The sequence below is a fragment of the Marmota flaviventris genome, chromosome 17 (assembly GCF_047511675.1).
Source record: "Marmota flaviventris isolate mMarFla1 chromosome 17, mMarFla1.hap1, whole genome shotgun sequence".
Classification (NCBI taxonomy): Eukaryota; Metazoa; Chordata; class Mammalia; order Rodentia; family Sciuridae; genus Marmota; species Marmota flaviventris.
The window spans coordinates 54,153,905-54,176,408 of NC_092514.1; the positions used below are offsets into that span (position 1 = coordinate 54,153,905).

At 48.6% G+C, this 22,504-nt stretch overlaps 1 protein-coding gene across 6 annotated transcripts; it reads right to left on the bottom strand.

Moving 5' to 3' along the window:
- Positions 1-145: 145 nt before the first annotated feature.
- Positions 146-12,894, bottom strand: Nfe2l1 (NFE2 like bZIP transcription factor 1). 6 transcript variants are annotated; one of them, XM_027924595.2, is made up of 6 exons: positions 12,758-12,894; positions 10,046-11,064; positions 5,083-5,298; positions 4,572-4,661; positions 4,190-4,348; positions 146-3,315 (listed from the first exon to the last, which is right to left on the bottom strand). In XM_027924595.2, exons 2-6 carry the CDS (start codon positions 10,553-10,555, stop codon positions 1,972-1,974), a joined length of 2,319 nt encoding a protein of 772 aa, XP_027780396.1. In that variant the 5' UTR covers positions 10,556-11,064; positions 12,758-12,894; the 3' UTR covers positions 146-1,971. The 6 variants fall into 6 exon arrangements, with proteins under 6 accessions (XP_027780396.1, XP_071459665.1, XP_027780397.1 ...); XM_071603564.1 differs by lacking the exon at positions 12,758-12,894 and adding an exon at positions 12,350-12,443 and having other exon boundaries at positions 5,083-5,265; XM_027924596.2 differs by lacking the exon at positions 12,758-12,894 and adding an exon at positions 12,350-12,443.
- Positions 12,895-22,504: the final 9,610 nt, after the last annotated feature.

The window sequence follows — 22,504 nt, forward strand, 5'->3', positions numbered from 1 at the left end:
TTTTGTCCTTTTAAAATATCTGATTATCAAGCCTCCACAGCTCTCCACCCACTTTCCCACTGGAGTTCTGCCTTAGCCACATAATGACCAATCCTCCCCCCATTTCCTTTACTCTGTTTGAATTCCAAGTGGGGAGAAACTGCACTTGAGAATGAATCATCCATTTTATTTTATTTTATTTTGTCATGTGCTCACAGCATCTCTTTTTCTCTCCTCTCCCTGGCAGGTCACAGAGATAAATTAAAAATAAAATCTACAAGGAAAATAATTTATAAAAAGCACTCCCAGGCTCTCGCCTTCTATCCCTACTGCTCAGTTAGAAACTCCCCCCTCCCCACGGGGGGAGAGGAATCAGTGCTTTCCCCCATAACTCACTCCTGCTAATCTGGGGCAGACAGAACTCCAGAGCCAAGCAGGGGTGGGGGCAGCAGTGGCAAACAGTTACAAATAGACATTGTGGTCCTGGAACCATCTGGCCACTTGGTGCTCCCCTTGCTGCCTCCCCCAGGCAGTGTTCCAGGAGCCCAGGCTAAGCTGGAGCTGTGGAGAAGCTGCCTGTGGCCGAGAGCCTGGGGGAAGGTGCTCTCGGCCCCCCATTACATGCACTTCTCATTCTCCTAGAAAGAAACCCAAAAAAGAAAGCAGACAAGACCTGGGGACAGAGGAGAAAAAAAATCCCAAGTGTTCACACAGTTACACGGAGTTTTTATGGCAAAGAGAACATTTAGCAGCTTTGAATAGTGGGTCATCTCCTCCTTACTTAACACAAGCATCCTAGACCCTATAAGTGGAACAGGGCACAAGCCCTAAAAAACAAAGCGCAAGAAATTCTATGAGGACTAGTTTCTTGTTGCTGGGTTTTGTAGGGGTTTTGTTTCTCCCCAGTGACAAGACCAGTTGTTGATAGGCCAAGGCCTGAGGGAAGAATCACTCCCCAGTTGTGCTGAACACTGCCTGAAGTGCTGGCTTCTCCCTCCACATCATCCCCCTGCCTCCAGAGCAGCTCCCAAGAGAGGAAGCTGTAGGCCCAGTCCCAAGCACTGCCAGCCAGCAGAGTGCCCCACTCCCAAAGAGCTGCAGGGAGCCAGTGAGGGGCAGGAACACAAAGGCGGCAGCAGGGCAGCAGTGGGTAGAGTACGGCGTTTCCATGCAGGCTCTGATGGAGACACTAGGAGCCTCAGCTCAGGGCAACTGGAGCACAGAGGGAGATGGCAGTGGCAGGGCAGTGAGTGACATGCTTGGTGTTGGGGCTACTGCAACACATGACCCTCTTCTGTTCCCTCTGCCCTCTGGCCCTAAACCAACAAGCCAGTGTTGGTTCCCCAAGGCTCCCATTTGACCAAAACATTACAGATGAAATCCAAGAGCCCCCCCTTCAGGGATACCAAAGTGCAAGGAACAGAAAGAGTTTAACAGAGCCCCTCCCCCATCCCACCCTGTGTCTGTGTATACCCCTCTGGGGTGAAATAGGGTTTATCACACCAGTAACCTAGGCCCACCAGAGTTGCTCAAACCTGTTGCCTGGAATCCTGGCCAAAGCCCACCTTAACTTTCCCTGTGATTTTTCTGACCGCTTTGATTTTTTGGGTTTCCTTCCTTCCATTCTAGGAATAAAACTTTCTACTCCTTTCCTTTCCTGTCACTAGTCCCTTCCCTTTGTTGGCCTCCACACTAGCTGCTCCTCTTACCTCCAGCAACGCTGGCACCACACATTCCTCACCACAAAGGGGTAAGGGTGGACCTCGACCACCCAGGTGGTTTGGCCACTTCCACCCACCCCACTGGGGGAAAGTGGAGCCAGACAGCGCCTGCGCCCGCCTCTTCCTGTACACTGACCCGCAGTCATCCCATCTGAGAAGATATATTGGATAAGAAGGCATTGAAGTCCCCGCAGTAGGTCTAGGTCCAGGTCCAGGCCCAGCCCTTCTCAAGTTTCAGTCTTGGTGAGCATCACCCCCTGCCTCCCCAGGCTCACTTTCTCCGGTCCTTTGGCTTCCTCTCCTGTCGCCGGGCCTGCTGGTCAGCCATTGTGCGGGGAATGAGAAGAACACTGCCATCCCCGGCATACTGTAGCGCATACTGACTGGGCGAGTAGGGCCGCCCATTCTCATCCCGCAGCCGCCCAAACACTTCCTGGTACAAGCTCTGAACCTTCTGCTTCATCTGCCGCAGCGACCGGAGGAACTCCACCTTCTCCCGCAGCAGTCGGGCCTTATCACGCTGCAGGTCCTCCACGTCCCGTTCCAGGTTCAGGATGGTATCCAGCTTGCGCTTGCGGCAGTTCTGCGCTGCCATCTTGTTCTTGCCCCGACGCCGGATGTCCCTGATGAGGCTCAGCTGGGCCTCACTCAGCTGGTACTTGGACAGTAGCTCATTGAACTCCTCCACAGGAAGGTTGATGATCTTGTCGTTGGTAAAAGGAATCTTCATGGCACGGGCTCTGTGCTCGTCCCGGCTCATCTGTTTGTCCAGGAAATCGGCCTGCTTCTCCTTGCTGCCTTTCTTTAGGGTGCTGGGTGGTGGCAGGTCAGCAGAGTCAAGGGCACTGGGGGCCATGTTGTACGTGTGGTTATGGCCCACATGCTCCAAGTAGGGCAGGCAGGACAGCTGGGACGGATCCTGGTAGCTCATGCGGCAGAACTTGGAATACTCAGGCTGGTAGCCCACCGCGCCCTCAGCCTCTTCCAGATCCAAGGTCTCAGAGTCAGAGCTGTAGCCAACAGCACCTTCCTCAGAAAAGGAGGAAGAGGCAGAGGAAGAGGCAGAAGAAGAGGAAGAGGAGGAAGAGGAGGAGGAAGAGCTGCCTTCAGAGCTGCTCAGGGAGGAAGGGCTGTGGCTGGAATCCAAGGAAAGGCCTGAGTCAGAATCAAACTCCTCTTCGAGCTGGGAGGCCTGCACAGGATTGAAGCCCTCCTCGATGGCTAAGTCCATCAGGCTGATCTCATCCAGCATGGCTTCGTCTAACAGACCCCCCAGTGGGTCAGGCAGTTCTGGGCCTGCTGTGTCATTGGCTGTGCCATTGAGCTGGGGTGGAAAGAAGAGCCCTGCCAGGTTGGTGGAGCTGAAAGTGGAGTTGAGGCTGGTGGAGTTGCTGGGGACCAGCGGGAGCAGTGTGGAGCTGTTGGCTACAGGCAGGTTCTCCACCTCAGGGCTGAAGAGGGAGAAGTCCTGGCTGCAGCCCCCCAGGGACGCCTGATGCAGGCTGACATTCTGATTGATGGGAGTGTTGGGGGCAAGGCTGTAGTTGGTGCTCAGTGGGTCCCCAGGAGGGGCATTGTACAGGATTTCACTTGCTGATGTGTTCACTTCCATGGCCTGGGAGGGAGAAGAACATACTGTTCACTAGGAGCAGACTCCTCCCTGAGGTCCACACCCTGCAGGACCCACCAGAAGCACAGCTACCTAGGCGCAAGGCAAGAGGCTGGAAAACAAAGCCCAGTATCCGCTCCTGGTCATACTTGGACCACTAGGCCTGGCAGGAGTGGGTTCCTCTGTGTGGACTCCACCCCAGTGCAGGACTGACCTGTTCCCGGTCATGTGTAACCAGACCCCCCCCACCTTGGAGACAAAGAATAACACTAGCACATTGAAAAGAACACCCAGACAGGAATCAGAAAGCCTAGCCACACCATGGTGCTGTATGACCACGGGCTTATCACCTAACCTCTCTGAGCTTTAATTTCCTCACATTTAAAATAAAAAAAGGCTGACTGGATGATTTTAAGAGCAAGTGAGATGATAATGGATGTAAAGCACTATGTGAACGTCAGCTATTACTTTTTAAATTTTTTCTTATCAATGCATTATAGTTATATGTGATAGTTGGGGTTAATTTTGACATATTCATAAATGTTTATAATAGGCTCCATTTCAAACATCAGTCATCTTTAATGCTGAACTATAGAAGCACAGAGTCAAGGGACTATCTGCCTGAAGAAAAAGAAAGAAGGTACACCTAGGAGGCAGGATCTGCTTTGGAAGGCCCAGTCCTGGGTTTTAACCTAAAACCCACCTTGACTTTAGCCCTCACAGTCCCAAGGACATACCTAGACAGGTTTCCTCTCAGTGTCCCCACTCTCTTAAGTATCAGCCAGAAAAACTGTTCCTCTCTCCCGAGAGATGCAGGTGACTGCGTACTAGGACACCCTACACAAAACCCTGTAGGTCTGTGCTGTTCGGACAGCCCTACCTGCATTTCCATGATGGACATGAGATCTTGCCACTGCTGTTCCAAATCAAATGGTGACTCTGTCCCCGTCAGGAGAGGAGACAAGAGGCTGTTTTGAAGAGCGGGGGGCTCGCTCTCACTAGGCACTGCTTCTGTTATGCTGGCGACGTTTGCTGGGAACTAGGGCAGAACACAGAGGCTTCAACTGGAGAAGGAAAGACCACCTTCTGCTTTCCTCCCAGCCACTACAACCTGGCTTCCTGTTTTCTTCCTTCCTCTGAATTCACCCACAGCAGCCAGGACAAGGCCAGAACTGAGAGCTGGCACTGCAGCCAGCCATGGAGCAACATGCCATATGCAGCCTGCCCTGCTTACTCGGTGGGCTTTCCCTGGTCCTGCTCACCTCAGCATTCTCCCCAAAGGGGCAGGTGGCCTCCAGCAGCCTAAGGCACTCTTCCAGGGACAGGGCCGTCTGGTCCTCCCCACCAGGCACCTGTGGCAACAGCAACTGTAAGTCTGGCTGACCTGGGCCCTGGCTGCCTGAGCCTGACACCTCTTCCCCAGCACAGCTGCAGGCCTGTAGTCTCCTTCCCATTTCCAGTTAATGGCACGCCCCAAGTCCCAAACTCCTAGGGACAATAGTAGGGTGGAAAAGTCCTGGTACAAGCAGAAAGGTTCACGATGCTTTGGCTCCTTTGCACTGCTGCCACAGCCTGGTACTCTGGCTCTGCTGCCATCTCCGCCCCCTTCTGCAGCCCAGCCACTGACTTATAGACCACAACCCAAAATAGACATTCATGTCCACCCCAAGGCACAACCTGCCTTCTTTAAGGGGAAGTTTCTGGAAGAACTTCAGCCTGGTGAATCTTGGGGATGTAGGGAGAAGTGAGGCCAGTGAGCCGAGGCAGTGGTACCTGTGCAGGGAAGCTCTCCCCCGTCTCTCCGTCCACTAGCAGGTCTTGGGCCAGAGCTTCCGCACCCTCGCCTGCCCAGGTGTCCGCCTGCTCGCCTCCATCTCGCAGCTCCTTATCCACATCCTGCTCCTTCTGGCGATGACTGTAGTCAAAAACCTCACGCCCAGCCCCCAGATCAATATCCTGCCGCCAAAGGATGTCAATCAGATCTATGTCCTGAAAGACAGACCACCATGACTTTAGCTCTCACATTCCAAGGGCCCCTCCCTGTCCTGTCCCTCAGAGGTCCCTCCTAGCATCGCTCTAGTTAGTCCTGGGTGAGGGCCCTCCTAGCCCTATGCCTGCTGTCTTTGCCCCCTGGTTCCTCTGCACCAACAAGACTTCATTCATCTACTCCAGGCACTACGGCACCCACCCACCCCAAAAAAGAGTCAAAGCAAAAGCCGCTAGTTCACCACACAGGTCTGCAGGCTTAAAGATGTGGATCAGAGACACACCCAGGCTGAAGGGCAAGGCTACCTCACCCCTACTTTAAAAAGGAGGAGGAATCAGGAAACACCTCTCCTTTTGAGAATGGGAACCCTGAAAACATGGCTTGTAGAAGGCTGGCCATGGCAAGCAAGGGCATACTTGTGCAGAATTGCTTAGCAGGGGCCAGGCTTGCATCAGCCTGTGGTGCCACTGCATTTGCATAAAGGGGTGGGGTGGCTTAGAGAGGAAAATCCCTGCATTTCCAACCACCTGATGCAACCAATGACAACGACAAGCTGTCTCCAGCCCTTCCTCCAGTCTTTCCCCCTTCCCTGGCTGACAGCAGGAGTAAAGCTTGAACACCCACAACTCTTAAAAGCCCAGGCTCACCTCAGGATCCATCCCTGCCAGAATCCCCATCTCAGCTGATCCAAGCAAGCTGCCTCCATCCCAGGGGAGCCCCAAGCAGTCAGATGATTCCTACTGGGCACTCCACCCTGGCCTAGGCCAGCGCGGTGTCCCCTCACACCAGTGCTCTCACTGATTCCCTTTCATACCACACCCTAGGTCTCACTGGCTCCCCATCAGTCAACCCATTCAAGGACATAATTCCCATCACTGCTCAGTTCCCATCGCCACCTTGGGCATCAAAATGCCTTCCTTCCCCTCTGCCCTGTGGCTCCTGAAGAGTTCTTGCATCAACTGCCACCCGCACTGCTACCAACAGAACCCTGATAAGTAGAGCTATTTGCGCTTCCTATACATGCTGCTCCCTCTGGCAAAAGTCTTCCCCACAAGGGAAGAAACCCTCAAGTGCTGCCTTCCATTCAGGATTAAAAAGCACACTTTCCAGAGAACAATATCCTTAGAGTAGACACCTCCCTAGCCCTAAGCAGGGCACAGTACCCTTTCCCACCACAATCCTCCCGATCCTAAGACCTCCCACGTGGACCTCTCCCCTTCAGTCTCCCACCATACACCAACCTGAACAGAAGCCCTGGACCCAGGAGCAGAGGGGGGCTGGGCCACCTGGTGACCAGCCAGCAAAGAGTTAAGGGGCTGGCTGCCTTTGGCATGGCCCCCACCACCGTGAGAGCTGCGGTCCAGGCGGGTCATGGTCTGCGAGAGGAGCCCCAGGGCAGCCGGTGCCGGGAAGCCGGACAGGGGGCTGCAAGGAGCTCTTGGCTTGCAGGGAGCACACCAGGCTGGAAGGGTGGCCCCTTGCTAGCTCCGAGGGGCCTGAGTAGGGTGCCCCGCCCGTGCTGCTGCCTGGGCGGCCCAGCCCAGCCCCCTTCCTCCATCCTGGAGCAGCCCCCTCCCACCTCACAACCCCAGTTCCACTCAGGCGCCCGGCAGCCCCCACCCTGAGCTCACCGCAGAGGCTGCAGTGAGTCGGGACTCCCACCCCATGCTCCGTGCTCACGCTGCAGAGGAAAGCGAGCTCCCTCCTGGGCCTAACCTCCCGCTCCTCCCTCTCTCCCCCTCCCACGCCCCCCAAACTTGTTACCTAGGCTGCAGCAAGGAACCAATCCCCTCCCCCTCCCACCCCGCAGGTCACTGCTGAGGCTGCAGAGAGCCAATCCCCTCCCCCAGGTCAGCAGCTGGGCTGCGGAAAGAGCCAATCCCCTCCCACTGTCGTTACCTAGGCTGCGCCAGGAGCCAATCTCCTCCCCCAAGTCTCCGCTGGAGATGCAGAAGGAGCCAATCCCCTCCCACCGCCTGTTACCTAGCTGCAGACGGGAGCCAATCTCTGCACCAGGGCAGCTGGAGAAGCTGCCGCAAGGAACCAGCCCATCCCTGGGCCGCCTCCGTCTCCTTGAGGAGATGCACCCAGGGGCGGGCAGCCCCACCCAACCCAGTCAGTCAGCTGGGGTGGCGCAGTGAGAGTGCCCTGGGGGAAGGGGTGCCACTCTCCTCCCTCCTGTCGCATTTTGCTCCTCCAGCCCACTGTGGACTGGACAGACACTCCTCCTGCAGCTTCGCTGGGAATCTAAATTCTTTGCTGGGAAGTCAAGAGTTTTTCACTTTCTTAGGAAGGCTGGGGCCGGCCCTTAAGGCCAGGGATCACAAACTAAGCTGGGCAGGAACCCAGGGCACCCAAGCCAATTAAAAAAAAAAAAAAAAAAAGGCCAGCAGCTTTGTCACCCTAAAACAGGCCAGACTGGAGGAAAGGGAAAGCCATTTTCACACACGTGCAACGATGTCACAGGGCTGGCTGGGCCTAGCCCTAAGCAGGAGGAGGGGAGACACAACCCTGAAAACACAGCACTTAGGGAGACAGGTGCTGGGCAATGCCCCAGCCACAAATATGCCTTCCACTCCCCCTTTCATCCTAACTTTTTAAAACTGCATTTTCTGCCTGTTCCCTGACCTTGTCTCTCCAAACAAGGAGGGGGGAAGGCCCCTGGCTAAATCAGGATCACACTTTAGACTCCACGGATTGGTTTCTCAGGGAGAAATTTAGCTTCCTCCTCACTGCTGCTGCTCCCCTGGAGCCTAAGGTCATATCGGAGAGACACTGTGTTCTCCCTGGTCACAGCCTGCTCCTAGCCTGGAAAGAGCGGTAAACAGGCCACCCCCTGCTCTGGGCAGAGTGCCAACCTTAAGGGGAATCCTATCCCTGACAAGGGCCTAGGCTATAGCTGTCCATCGAATAGGCCTGGCAGCAGGGGAGCGCTACCACCCCAGGGATAATACCGGCTCCAGCAGTGCCTGTCACATGCTCAGGACCTGGGTATTTTTATCCCTGAGTTGCTGAGGAAATATTGTTCTAGACACATCATAATCCTCCCTTCCCCCCTCCCAGATTGGGCTCCTAAGGCTGACCCACTCCTCCTCCCAAAAGGAAGGGTGAAGGCCTAGGGTCAGGGAAAGCATGACCTTTACTGAGGGCCAAGAAAACAAGAAAGGGGGAAATCAAAGTTCCATCCCATTCCCTCCAGTACTGAACAGCCCAATGACATCCCAGATATCCCACATCTCATTCCAGAAGAGCTCCCCACAACCAGAATGGAACTACTCCTGTACGATTCCCAAAAGCAGCCCATTCCACAGATCAGAAGCTGGGAACATGCTTCCTCAGAACACTGGGCCAAGACTAGAGTCCACTTGAAGGACAGGGGAAGCAGAAAAGAGATAAGGTTCCAACCGTCACCGCGAGGATCTAAAATCAAGAGGTCCAGAAAGACAAGAAATGCTCCTAGCTCCTATGATCAGATGGATAATCCTTGCCTGTCTCACAGAAGATCCAATAAAAGCCAGATGAGCAGAAGGCAAAAGCTTCCCAGTCAGCACCAATAATAGTTGCGAGGTAGATAAAACTGTGGTTTAGGGGCTGTTCTGTACTGTTCAGGATGTTCGGCAACATCCTTGACCTCTACCCACTAGATGCCAGTAGCACCCATCCCAAGCTGTAAGGACTGAAACTGTCTCCAGATATTGTCACCTGACCCTAAGGGCAGGAGGAGAGGCAAAAATCACCCCCAGATGAAGATCATAGGCCTAAAACAAGTCACATTTTTTGCCAGTCACTAACAGAGAACTGAGGTCAGGAACAGGCTCCAATGCGAGGGAGGCAAAACATGGCCTGACCTGGTAAGCAGAGAGAGTCAAGCTCTGCAGCACCTGTACACCTTTTCACATCCTTCCATGTCCCACCCCAGGAAAAAAAAAAAAAAGAGCCTAATGGAAAATGCAGTGGGCCTTTTCTCAAGCTCCTTAAGGTCGAGGGGCAAGTCAATTCATTTTTATCATTTAGGTGAGGCAGTGGCAACAGTAGCCACCTGCATCATTAAAGGCCCAGAAATGCATCCCTTTCTGTTCAAAACAGTGTGTTAGACATGTGACAGGAGCTAAAGATCGCCTCTAACAGCTGGAGGCAGTTGACTTGGGCAGAATAGTTTCTCTTCTAGGTTCCAGCCTTTTCTGCTCTACTCCCTGCAATGGGTTTTTAGCAAAGAATTGGAGCCTTGGCCTTTCCTGGCCAAGAATAACTACCAAGTCTACCCGTTGGCTCAGGCCCAGGAGAGCTGAGTTATCAGGACTGTACAACAAGAGGCCTGACCACAAAGGAAAACTTTAGGGTACATGTGTTTTGATGTTGGGGGAGGTACAAGGCAAGAGGCCACAATATGTGTCTTAGCAACAGATACACACTTCATTACAGCCCATCACAACATGACCCTCCCCCACCTCATACTTTCAGTAGTCATGTTGAAATCCAAGCAGTAAACACACTGGCATGTTCTAGGAACCTCCCACTGACCTGACAGTACATTTAGAGGTGGGTCAATGGTTCCACACAGGGAAATGCTCCCAGCCCCTAATCCTAAAGTCAGACAATTCATCCCATTTCTAGCCAAGTACAGTGCCTGAGACCCCCTAGAACCTGTCTGGTTCTTTATAGGTCTTAATGCTGTGACCACAGTCCTTCAGGACCAGCCCACTCCTCCCAAACCCCCAGGTCCCACCCACCCACCACAGGGCCACTAACCTCTTTGGTTAAGTCTCCACTGACTGGAGGGGCTACAGCCCCCAAATCCTCCAAATCTTCACTGAATCCCTGCTCCGTTTCGCTTTCTCGCACCCCGTTGTCTGGGCCTGTCACATCTTGGAGGCCACTGGAACTCTCGAGGGCGAGGCCTGAGCTGGGCTGGCTGCCAGAGACAGACCCCTCCGGGTCCCGGTGAACCAGCCAGGCATTTACCTCAGTGGTTGGCACCTGGAACCTGTCCAGGGCCCTCACCTGACTGAGGAGCCGCCGGGCAGTGAAGTAATTGTCCAGGTCTATGCTCTTGGGGTGGATACCATAGCCATCCAAGGTATTCCTCAGGTTGTGGAACTGGGTCTGAGTATAGGCAGAACTGGGCCCCAGGATGATCTCCCGGAGCGGGGGGAGCTGTGAGGTCAGGTAAGTATCCACGTCCACCCGCACCCCAATCAGACTCAGAAGAATGGTGAACTGGAGAAGTCCTTCCGTTAAGTATTTCTTCAGAGAAAGCATTGCTGAAGGACCAGAATGTTTATGCTTTTTGGTTTTTAAATCTTCCAAAAGACAAATCAAGGCCACTGCTCTGCCGCTCCAGCCAGCAGGTTACCCTCCTCAGTGCCAAACCCTGTACCTCACCCTGGCAGAACACAGGGGTTGAGCTCCCTGATGGCCCCAGAGGAAAGCACACCCTGTGGAGCCAAGGCCACACTCCAGACCACATTCACTTTTCCCTTCTTGACACCTCACCTCTGAAAGTACAACTGTTCCTAACCCAGTCCAGGCCCTGAGGGCCCACGTGACTTACTGTCTCCACAGTCCACATACAGTCACTTCCTCACTCACATTAGTTGTCCTCTCTGTAGATTCCACTGCAGGCTGTTCTCAGGAACAGCTGATGGATTTTTTTTTTTTTTCCTTCTCCCTCCTAAGGTTTATTTTCTTTGGCTGGAGCTAGAGGCCTTTTGTCTTGGGTCAGAGTGTCCCGCCTCCTCCACACTTACCAGGGGGGTTTCCAGAGAAACCTGAAATAGGAATCACAAGAGCAACAAGATAAGATTCCATACTTCTCACATGATGTTCATGACAGAAGACAGGAAACACATTAAAAAGCCAATTTTACAGGGTTAAAAAAAAAAAAAAACCCAACCACTTAAACTCTCAGGAAAAAAAACAAAGCAACCTGTTATAGACAGAATAATTTTAAGAGCAAAGTCCTGATGAGAAAAGATCTCTTACTGCACATTAAATTTGTAATTTAAAAGTAGCTTGCTTTGGATAAGCAGAAAATGCCCAGAGCATCCAAACTACCTTAAACTTTGTCTGATTTACCAACCCTTCCCCCCTCATACAGGCACAACATTACCCGGCTTCTATTTTTAGCATGAGAAGACCATTTCCTATCTTAAAAGAAAGCTGGATTCCCATCTCTCAGGAGAAAACTGCTTAGGATCCTCCCTTCCAGTTCTGAAGGGGAGGGAGAGATTATTAATGGGTGAGAGTGTGTAAAAACACGAGGACAATGTTCAGTTCACCATTACACACAATAGAATAGTGCCTTTTGTTTTCCCAACTTTGAAATATGATTTCCATTTCCTAGCATCTTCACATTAAGAGGGGGGGGGGGGGAGAGAAGGAGAGGGAGAAGGAGAGGGAGAAGGAGAGGGCGAGGGCCGGAGTTGTAGCTCAGTGGTAGAGCACTTGCCTAGAATGTGTGAGGCCCTGGGTTCCCAGCACCACATAAAACTGAATAAACAAAATAAAGCATTGTGTCCATCTACAACTAAAAATAAATAATAAAAATAAAATAAAAAAGAGACAAAGTGGGGAGGGGGGGCGATGGGGGCATTCATAGGATTGTTCTATCTACAATTTGAATAGGCAGGTCTTATCTTCATTCATATGACCTTCTGAGCCAAAGCAGAAGGATAAGGCCAAGTTCTCAACCCACACTGCCAACTGTGGAGAGGGCAAATGTGCCTTTCAGTTTCTGGCTTCTACTTTTGAGCTTCCATTAATCACATAAACCAAGACATATCCCTCTCCTCTCCTCCACCAACCTCATTCTAAACTGGAAGCAAGATCTACACATACACATACGCCCACGCAAACGCACACCCTCATTTGGTCCGAGTAAACACAAATGCAACCCTGAATTCCTGCTTACGCTACCCTCCCGTTCCCATGCAACTTGTTACAAAACCTAAAGAACTAATTAAGTTCGAGAAACCAGACAAAGTTCTCTCCTTAAAGACCAAGTTAAGGCCAAAAGGCCGTGGCTTGAGTCTGGTCCCACCCTGCCCCGAATACCCGAGTCCGGCTGGGACCAAGTCGCCATGCCTACTCTCGGCTCCTCGGCTTCTAGCCTTCTGGGGCAGCAAGCGAACAAGTGCTACCTTTCTGGCCTTGACTCACCCTTAAAGGCAAACTTCACCCCGCCCTCCGGTCCCGTGGCCCCACCCCACTCGCAAGCCGGCCTCACACCACGCCTTCTCTTGCCCTCAGCCCTCCCCAGTCCATCCCACCCAGGAGCTAGCTTTCTCCTCGGCCCCGCGGCTCTTCCCTACCAGGCCCAGGGTCCGACCCGGATTGAAACCCCGCTTGGTCGCCGGGCTCCGGTCTCCAGCCCCTCAACCACATCCCGCCGCCCCTCACCCTATAAGCCTCACAACCCCGCAGCGCGCGCCCCGCCCCTCAGGAAAAGAAAAGTGCCGGTACCCGCTGCTGAGCTTGGCGTCCACCGCTACTGCCACAGCAGGCTTTCAGCCCAAGTCCCGGCCTCGTCGCCGTCGCCGTCGCCGCCGCCGCCACCGCCGGCCGGCCTAGCGCTCCCTACCTCCGCTTCCCTCCCCGCCCCCTCCTTCCACTGCACTCGGAAACCCGCCCGCCGGGGCACCAAAACACTTCCTCCAATCAGTGAGCCGAAACTACGGCCTCCGCCGGATGTTGCTCTGATTGACAGCAAAGAAAGCCCAATAGCTGAATATACCTCCTTCTCCCCTGGCCCGTATCCCCAAAACTGACATGACCCACAGTCCAATGGGTGTCTATGCCCGCCCCATGGCGTGGGCCCACCAATGAGTGGGGAGAAGGCCCCAGGGTCTGGCATCGTGCTTTTGAGGCGGGCGGTGTTACAGGTTGATCCTTTTTCGCACATTTTGTGGCTAAGGAAAAGGGCTCAGGACAGAGGATAGGAGGGGTATCGCCCAGGAGCGCGGAATTGCACCTCTGATGGTTCCCATAATGACTTGCAAAAGTCGGGTGAGAACGGGGTGGGGGAGTTGAGGCGGGGCACAGGGCATGTGGTTTTTGTGGTGGCGACGCTCTTGCCGCCATCTTGGTTGCTGGCAACGGAAACTCATGTCCTGGCTTCCTTCCCCCCGCCCCGCGCTGCACTTGTAGGCAAGGTCGGTAGGGCCTCGTGGCCCAGGCAAGGGTCTGTTCATGGGAACAATCCTGCAGGCAGTTTGTCACAACAATCTGAATGTTAGCGATGTGAGAGATTGGGAATAATAGCAATTATTTTGCCATCAATGGAACAACACAAAGAGCCCTAACTTCCCCCACGGAACTTAGACTTGGCTTTTTTTTTGGGGGGGGGTGGGGGGGTGGGGGGACCAGGGTTTGAACCCAGAGCGCATAACCGCTGAACTATATCCCGACATCATACACCTCCCTCCCTCCCTCTCCCTCTCTCTCTCTCTCTCTCTCTTCTTTTGAGACAGGTTCTCACTAAGTTTTTTTGGGACTCGCTAAATTGCTGAGGCTGGTCACGAACTTCTGAACCTCCTGCCTCACCACAACCACTCCAGTCGCTGCGATTTCAGGCGTGCGCCACCACGCCTGGCCAGACTTACCTCTTAGAAGAGGCTTAGCTTCCAGAGTTATTCCCATCTAGCCGTGTTACTGAATATGTTGGTGACTTAAAACATTATAGAGTACCCCCAGCATTACTTCAGGAGCTTGTTAGACATGCAAATTCTGAGTCCTCCTGAGATTCCCATTTGTAACCCCCCAATCTTGGGATGGAGGCCTGGTAACCTGCCATTTTGAATAATCCTAATGCAGCTGTCCACAGACCACATTTAGGAAATCACTGAGCTGGAATTTGTACTGTATTCCTACCAACTGTGGGACAAAGAGGTGTCAATTCAAGTTCTTGTCTCCTTGGGAGTATCCATAGTCAAGCTAGTAGGTGACTTTATTTTCCTTATACAATTAAGAACAAGGCCAACTGATAACTCAGGTAATCAAATCCATGCAGTGCTTATAGAGGAGACTTAATTTGGGGTGATTCACAGATTACAAAGTACTTTCACCATATATAAATATTCAATATGCATTCATTGAATCCTTAATAAAAACTACTGAGCTAATTTTATGTATTTTAGGAACTGAAACAGTACTGATTTTAGTGTCTTAATGAAGCCAGATTTAAAATTAGGTAGTCAGTGTAGTTAGGTAAATAGGATCTAATATCCAGTGAAATCTAAAATGGAGGCCATGTTGAGAATGAATTTCCGGAAAAGCTGAGCAACTCTTGGAATGGAATGTTAATGAAGCCCAGGAAACAGCCCCCACAGATTTGGAGATAGCCCATCCCAAAGAAATGTTAATGAACAGCAAACTTGACTTGGAAATGCCCAGATTACTTCTTTGGCCCACCTGTGTCCCGACCCTTCCCATCTACATTCCATCACCAAAAACTATAAAAAGGGGAACACATTCGCCCTTCAATGGATTCCACCTCTTGGGTCCCCTTCTTCCTCCCGGAGAAGTCTTTTCTGTTGTCCTTTAATAAACTTCTAATTTTCCACTCTGACCTTGCCTCGGTGTGCTTCTCTGGTGTTATTCTTCAACATTGGGGAAGCAAGGACTCGTCACCGGTCAACAGCGGTAACGTTAACAAATAATAGATATAAGCTCCATGAGGATTAGAATTTTGTGTATTAATTATTGTGTCTTCAAAACAGTATTGGGTTGGAGTGTAACTCAGTGGTAGTGTACTTGCCTAGCAGATGCAAGGCCCTGGTTTCTACCCCTAACAACACACACAAAAAATTGTGCATGATGTGTTGACACATGCCTATAAGACTCTAGAGGCTGATGCAGGAGGATCACAAAATCAAGACATTCCTAGGCAACTTACAGAGACCCTGTCTCAAAATAAACAGGGCTGGGATGTAGCTTAGTGGTAGAGCTTCCATGGGCTCAGTCCCCAGTAATACAAAGCAGAACAGTGCATGGAACTTAGTAGACCCTAAATACTAAATAATTGAAGGTGGGGCTGAGGGTGTAACTCAGTGGTGGTGTGCTTGACTAGCATGCATGAGGCCCTGTATCTTTTTTTTTTTTTTCATTGTTGATAGACCTTTATTTTGTTTATTTATATGCAGTGCTGAGAATGGAACCCAGTGCCTCACATATGCCAGGCAAGTGTGCTAGGGCTCAGCCCCAGCCCCAGCCCCAGCCCCAGAGGGGCTTTTTGATCCCCACTACTTTGTAAACAAAATAATAATAATTGAAGGGGGAGTCAAGCAAGCAGACTTGTGATTAAAAGTTCCTGCTAAAACTAAAATAAAAACAAAAGCTGGGAATGTAGCACAACAGAAGAACTCACTCAAGGCTCTAAAGTCAATCCCCAGCAAAACCCCATCAGTGCACACACACAAAAAGGAAAAGTTCCAAGCAGAAATGAATCACATCATGGCATGTCACCAAGAAAATAAATGGTTGTCAGCTAAATTAGTGAGACCATGAAGGTAAATACTGCTACTAGTTAAGAAAGAAGAGAAGCCAGCAGGAGGCTGACCAAAGGATGAGGTTTGCTTGAGCTCAGGAATTGAAGACCAGCCCAAATTAAAAAAAAAAAAAAAAAAAAAAGTTGGGGGGCTAGAAACGTAGCTCAGTCATGTAGAGTGTTTGGCTAGCAGATGTGAGGCCCTGGGATCTATCCCCAATACTGAAGGAAGAAAAGGAGGAGAAATTTAGGTGTGATCATTAACTACAAAATATAATCAAGCCAGGTTAGTGGCATATGCCTGTAATCCCAGCTCAGGAAGCTGAGGCAAAATGATCTCAAGTTCAAGGACAGCCTCAGCAACTTGGTGAGACCCTGTCTCAAAATGAGGAGCAATAATAATAAAGGGCTAGGATGTGGCTTACTCGTTAAGCTCCCCTGTGTTCAATCCCCAGTACCAAAAATATAATAATAATAGTCAAGACTGTTGGGAAAGAAATGTTTAAAACCATAGAACTAGAAGATATCAAGACCCAACTAAAGTTACAGGATTAAATAAGACTATTTTGAGAAGATGAAAAGAGATCATAAAAATTCTGGTATGTCCTAAATTTAATTATAAAGGCTGAAAGGTGAATGAAGAAAGAGATAAGGAAGGTTAATAAATTAACAGGTGCTGGTGAAACAACCAAAAATGTTATTTATGTAGAAACCTTGACTTAAATCCCATCTGAGACAATCACTAGGACCATTTCCCTCTTCTCACTCCTTGCTTATTTATAAAATGTTCAGGACTGTTAACCCCACTGAATTCAGAAGCAACAATTACTTCTCCTTATGGACTGCCTCCTACCTTAAAATTTTCCCTGCTTCTCCTTATCCTACCCTCTTATCTATAGCCAGTGTACAGGTTACAAATGCTCACCTTCTTTAAAATTTAAAAGTGCTTTTAAGCTGAGCAATGGCAAATCACTTCTGTAATCCTAGTTACCTGGGAGGCTGAGGCAGGAGGATCACTAGTTTCAGGCCAACCTGAGCAATTTAGCAAGATCTTGTCTCTAAATAAACAAATAAGGCTGGGGAATCTAGCTCTACTGAACCCTTGGATTCAATCCCCAGCCTAATAATAATAATAATAATAATAATAATCTCATAGCTCTGCTTAGGCACACATTTTTCCAACTGCTACTTAGCCTTGCTGCAGGTAGTTTTCAGAAACTTGTCTTAGGATCGTCCTTTATCTGACCACCATTTGTAACAGCTTAATAAACCCTTTTATTTCAGAGATCCATTGGTCTCAAGAGTTTTGGTTTAATAAAGAAGGAACAAAAGCAATAGTTTTAAAGATGAGTATATTGACTAGTAGTTTTCTTTGTGTGTGTGTGTGTGTGTGTGTGTGTGTGTGTGTGTGTGGTACTAGAAACCAGGGTGGTCTACCACTGAGCTACATTTGTCTCCAGCCCTTTTTATTTATTTTTTATTTTATATATCTATATCTATCTATCTATATGTATGTATATAAATAGATATAGATATATACATGCATGCATATATATTTTTATTTTTTTATTTTTTGGTACTGGGGATTGAAACCTGGGGCACTGTATCATTGTATCATGGAGGTACATCCCCAGTCCTTTTCTTTTCTTTTCTTTCTTTTTTTTTTTTTTTGAGACAGGTCTCATTAAGTTTCTGAGGCTAGCCTCAAACTTCTGATCCTCTTCCTTCAGCCTCTGGCATCACTAGGATCATGGACATACACCATGGTGCCCAACTTTTCTTTCTTTCTTTTTTTTTTTTATTTTGAGACAGGCTAACCTCAAACTTGCAATTCTTCCTCAGCCTCCTCAGTTGCTAGGATTACAGGTATGTGCCACTGTGTCCAGCAAATGATTTTTTTTTATTTATTTTTTAGTTGTAGATGGACATATATCTTTATTTATTTTTATGTGATGCTGAGGATCGAACCTGGTGCCTCTCTTGTGTGAGGCAAGTGCTCTACCGCTGAGCTGTAGCCCCAGCCCCACGTGATTGATTTTTTTAAAAATTTTTTTATTGTACATGATGTAGAGTTACACTGGTTTGTGTATTCATATATGAACTTAGGAAAGTTATGTCAGATTCATTCCACTGTCTTTCTTATTCCCTTCCCCCCTTCATTCCCTTCATTTCCCTTTGTCTAATCCAATGAACTTCTATTCTTCCCTTCTCCCTTCCATTGTGTGTTTGCATCTGCCTTTGGATTTTGAGGATTGGTTTATTTTGCTTAGCATGGTAGTCTCTAGTTCCATCCATTTACAGGCAAATGCCATAATTTAATTCTTCTTTATGGTTGAGTAATATTATGTTGTATATACACAGCAAATTTTCTTTATCCATTCTTCTGCTAAAGGGCACCTAGGTTGGTTCTATAACTTTGCTATTGTAAATTAAGCTGCTATAAACATTGGTGTGTCCACAAAAAAAAAAAAAATTTTTTTTAGTTGTAGATGGACATAATACCTTTATTTTATTTAATGTGGTGCTGAGGATTGAACCCAGTGCCTCACATGTGCGAGGCAAGCACTCTGCCACTGAGCCACAGTGGCAGAGTTAATATATATATATATATATATATATATATATATATATATATTTTTTTTTTTTTTTTTTTTTAAGAAAGGCTATCTAGGGGCTGGGGCTGGGGCTCAGTGGTAGTGCACTTACCTGGCATGTGTGAGGCACTGGGTTCAATTCTCAGCACCGTGTATAAATAAATAAAGGTCTATTGACAACTAAAATATATATATATATGAAAAAAAATGGCTATCTAAATCAGGGTACCCTGTAATCCCAGCTAGTAGGGAAGCTGAGGACCACAAGTTCGAGACCAGCCTAGGCAATTTAGTGAGACCCTGTCACAAAATGAAAATAGACTGGGGATGTAGCTCAGTGGTAGAGTACTAACATGTGAGGCCCTGGATTCAGTCCCTGAGTACTGAATTAAAAGTCCTATTTTATTATTAAAAACAAAACAGATGCAAGAGGTTGAGGCAGGAAAAGGCAGTGGGAAGCCAGGAAGGGGGTTGGCTTTAATGCAAGTTAGAGACGAGCCTGGGCAGTATAGCAAGTTCCTGTCTCAAAATAATAAAATATAATAATAATAATAATAATAATAATAATAATAGGACTGGGGGAGTAGCCAAGTATTAGAGCACCCCTGAGTTCTATCCCCAGTACCACACACACAAAAAAGACACTGGTTTTACTGTGTTACCAGGATGGAGCTCTTGGGCTCAGGGAATCCTCCTGCCTCAGCTACTTAAGTAGCTGGGATTACAGAAGTGGGCCATCACACTTGGTTCTATGTGGTCTCTTTTTAATAATTCATATGTATCTTTTTTAAAGTAATTTTTAGTTGTCAATGGACTTTTATTTTATTTATTTATATATGGGGCTGAGAGTCGAACCGAGTGCCTGGCACATGATAGGCAGGCGCTCTGCCACTGAGCCACCGCTCCAGTCCCTCGTATGTATATTTGAATAGCAGTTACAAGACCCCTCTGGGTCTTGGGTATGGAAGGGATGGCAGGCACTGAGAAGAGGAGCCCATGTTAGAAAAGGGGTAAGAGAGCAATGGAGAGACATTTTGTTTTTGCCCATATTATGTGGTTCATTTCTTCTGCTTCCTAACTTCGAGTACCCTATATAAATGTGCATAATAATTTGAGTGTAAAATAGGAGAGAGATGGATCAGGAACAGTATTATTGGGTTAAAGAATTATCGGGGGGCAGGCTGGGGACGCAGAATTTAGTGGTAGAGTGTATTCCCTGGATTCAATTCCCAACACCACAATAAGTAAATAAAGAAATAAAAATGAAGAAGGAGGAGGAAGAGAGAAGGAAGAGGAGGAGGAAGAGGAAGATGAAGAACGGGGAGTAATAAGAGAAAGTTTTCTGCTCAGCAGTTTCAGAAAGATGGAAAGTAAAGGGAAACTAGAGTCGCAAGGGCTGAGGAGACTGTAGGTATAGAAAATCTCAGTTGTAACAGCAGTCGGTTAAGCCTGGCGCGAGATGTGCGCCAGGGATATTTGATACTCCATGGTAGGGAGTACAGACAGAAAGACTGCCTTGCACTTTGTCTAGAGTTCCAGATCAAGTCTGAGCAGGTGCAAACCTCCTTCCCAGAACCTGCTGATTAACCTTGTAAAATCCAGGGTGTGTCCTTTTTTACCCAGCAAACCACCCTCCCCCTTCCCTTTGCCTGGGACAACTGTTAATAGGACAATTACCCAAGAAGCAAAAGAAAGATCCCATGCTGATGTGTCATCAGTCCCAGTATATCCATTAAATCAGACTGAGAAGACCTCTGGAAAAAGGGAGCGCATGCGCTTGCTCCCTAAGGGAGAGGTTGACAGCCATCAGTAAAACCAGACTTGCCCTTGCGAATCCAGGCTGCACAGAACAGGAAAAGGCAGTGGGAAGCCAGGAAGGGGGTTGGCTTTAATGCACAGGGATTTAGGGTAATAAAAGCCAGCGAACTATAAAGCATACAGTGAAATTCCCACTCTTCCTCCAGAGAGTATGTATTGATCCAGGCTTCTCTGTAGGAAAAGCTGCCACTGCTGCTGCTGCTGTTGCTACTGCTGCTACCAGCAGGCACATCCATCCTCCAGTCATCCCCGGAGGGTGACACCTGCCAGGAAACCCTAAGGAAAAAAAAAAAAAAAAAAAAAAAGATCTGTGGGAGAGTAGACTGGCTGGAGCGTGAATTTCTCCAGGAACAGTGGGAATTGCTTTTTCCTCTAAGGGAAACCCAGTCTCTCAGCCATTCTGATTGCCCATTATTTTTCCTTCTTTAAAAATGTTTTTAGGCTAGGCGTGGTGGCACATGCCTGTAACCCCAGAGGCTTGTGAGGCTGAGACAGGAGATTCGAGAGTTCAAAGCCAGTCCCAGCAACAGCAAGGTGCCAAGCAACTCAGTGAGACCTTGTCTCTAAATAAAATACAAAACAGGGCTGGGAGTGTGGCTCAGTGGTTGAGTACCCCTGAGTTCAATCCCTGGTACAAAAAATAAATAAATGTTGCTAATCTATATAAGCATTTCTCATTTTCCAACCCCATCTAATCCAGGAGAATGAATTAGCTGGCTGTCTGAGGTTTCCTTCTTACATCCCTTCTGAGAGATTCTAGGATTACATCCTGTCAATACTATTAGCGTGTCTTGCAATGAAATCAAGAATGTTTCTCTGCTAATCCAGACATCTGGCTCCCTTTCTTATATGGTAAACATCATTAGTAAATTTGTTACCATTAAACTATCAACAGAGGTAAAGCTCTTTTTCCAGCCCACCTCTTCCCTATACACACCACCACACTATCTTAGAAGATTGCTTCTCAAGCCTGGCTGCATGTGAGAATAACCTGGGGAAATTGCAAAAAATATCAACACTTAGGTCCCATCCTAAACTAATTAAATCAGAGCCTCTCAGAGCAGAATTGGGCATCAATATTTTGCAGAAGTTCCTTAGGTGATTCTTATGTGCAGTTGGAGCAGAGAATCACTAGCTTGGAGCAATAATCCAAATTGGGTGAAAAAAGAACTGCAGGGCTAACGCAGACTAGAATCATCATCTGGTTTTAGGATGTTCTCTTTCTTAGTCCTAAAACATTCTCTTCCTTGACCAATACAATGAAAATGCCTTATTGTTCATTTATATCTTGGTGTAAATTTTTGAAACTTAGTTCAACTCTCCTAATATGTCTGAGTTGCCCCAAACAAATTTTCTTTGCATAGCTCTCAGTGCAATATGTTATGATTAGGCAGGTGCCCTTGTGAAGTGGAAAGGTGGGTGATTGTACTCATAGATGGCTTCACATATCTGGCTGTTACTAGCTAGACTAGCCTAAGCTAAATGAAGACAATATAGATATTCACAAGTCTTAAAAATCAGATCATGTGCCAGGCTCGGTAGCAAACACCTGTTATCCCAGCAGCTCGGGAGGCTAAGGCAGGAGGATCACAAGTTCAAAGCCAGCCTCAGCAACTTAGCCAGGCCCTAAGCAACTTAGTTAGATCTTGTCTCAAAATAAAAAATAAAAAGATTTGGGGGGCTGGGGTTGTGGCTCAGTGGTAGCGTGCTTGCTTAGCATGCCTGAGGCACTGGGTTCAATTCTCAGCACCACATACAAATAAGTGAAAATGAAAGTCCATCAACAATATAAAAAATATTTTAAAAAAAAGATTTGGGGATATGGCTCAGTGGTTAAGCACCCTTGGGTTCAATCCCAAGAAAGAAAGAAAGAGAGTGAGTGAGAGAGAGAGAGGGGGGGGGGACGGAGGAAGGGAGGAAGGAAGGAAGGAAGGAAGGAAAAGAAAAGAAAAGAAAGAAATAAAAAGAAAAATCAGATCATGTGTGTAAAGACACTTGCACATGGGGGTAGAGTTGAGTGTGAGGCCCTTTGTTGGTCAATTATCTCTCTACCACCCTGAAACTTTGTGCCAGAGAAAGCCAAAGATGTTGAAGAAATGAGAGCTGTCTTTAGAATGGTCTACTGAAAGCCCATTCTGCAGATGGAGCATTGAAGCTTTAGTTTTCTTTCAAGCACAGCATACATCCACACCTCTTATTCCACACACCTCTCCCACTTGACATTATAGCAGGAAGGATCTAGGGGCTGGTACCCAAGGGAGCTGTTTCTTCTTGTCACACAGAAATAGATGCTAAAATCCCAGGGCATACAGC

What these genes read in the sequence shown, in the direction of transcription:
- Nfe2l1 (XM_027924595.2), bottom strand. Translation starts at nt 10,555, where the DNA reads ATGCTTTCTCTGAAGAAATACTTAACGGAAGGACTTCTCCAGTTCACC. An exon ending in GTGGAGACTTAACCAAAGAG is followed by an intron (nt 5,299 to 10,045) that starts GTTAGTGGCCCT and finishes TCTGTCTTTCAG; the next exon opens with GACATAGATCTGATTGACAT. An exon ending in TGTCCATCATGGAAATGCAG is followed by an intron (nt 3,316 to 4,189) that starts GTAGGGCTGTCC and finishes TCTCCCTCCCAG; the next exon opens with GCCATGGAAGTGAACACATC.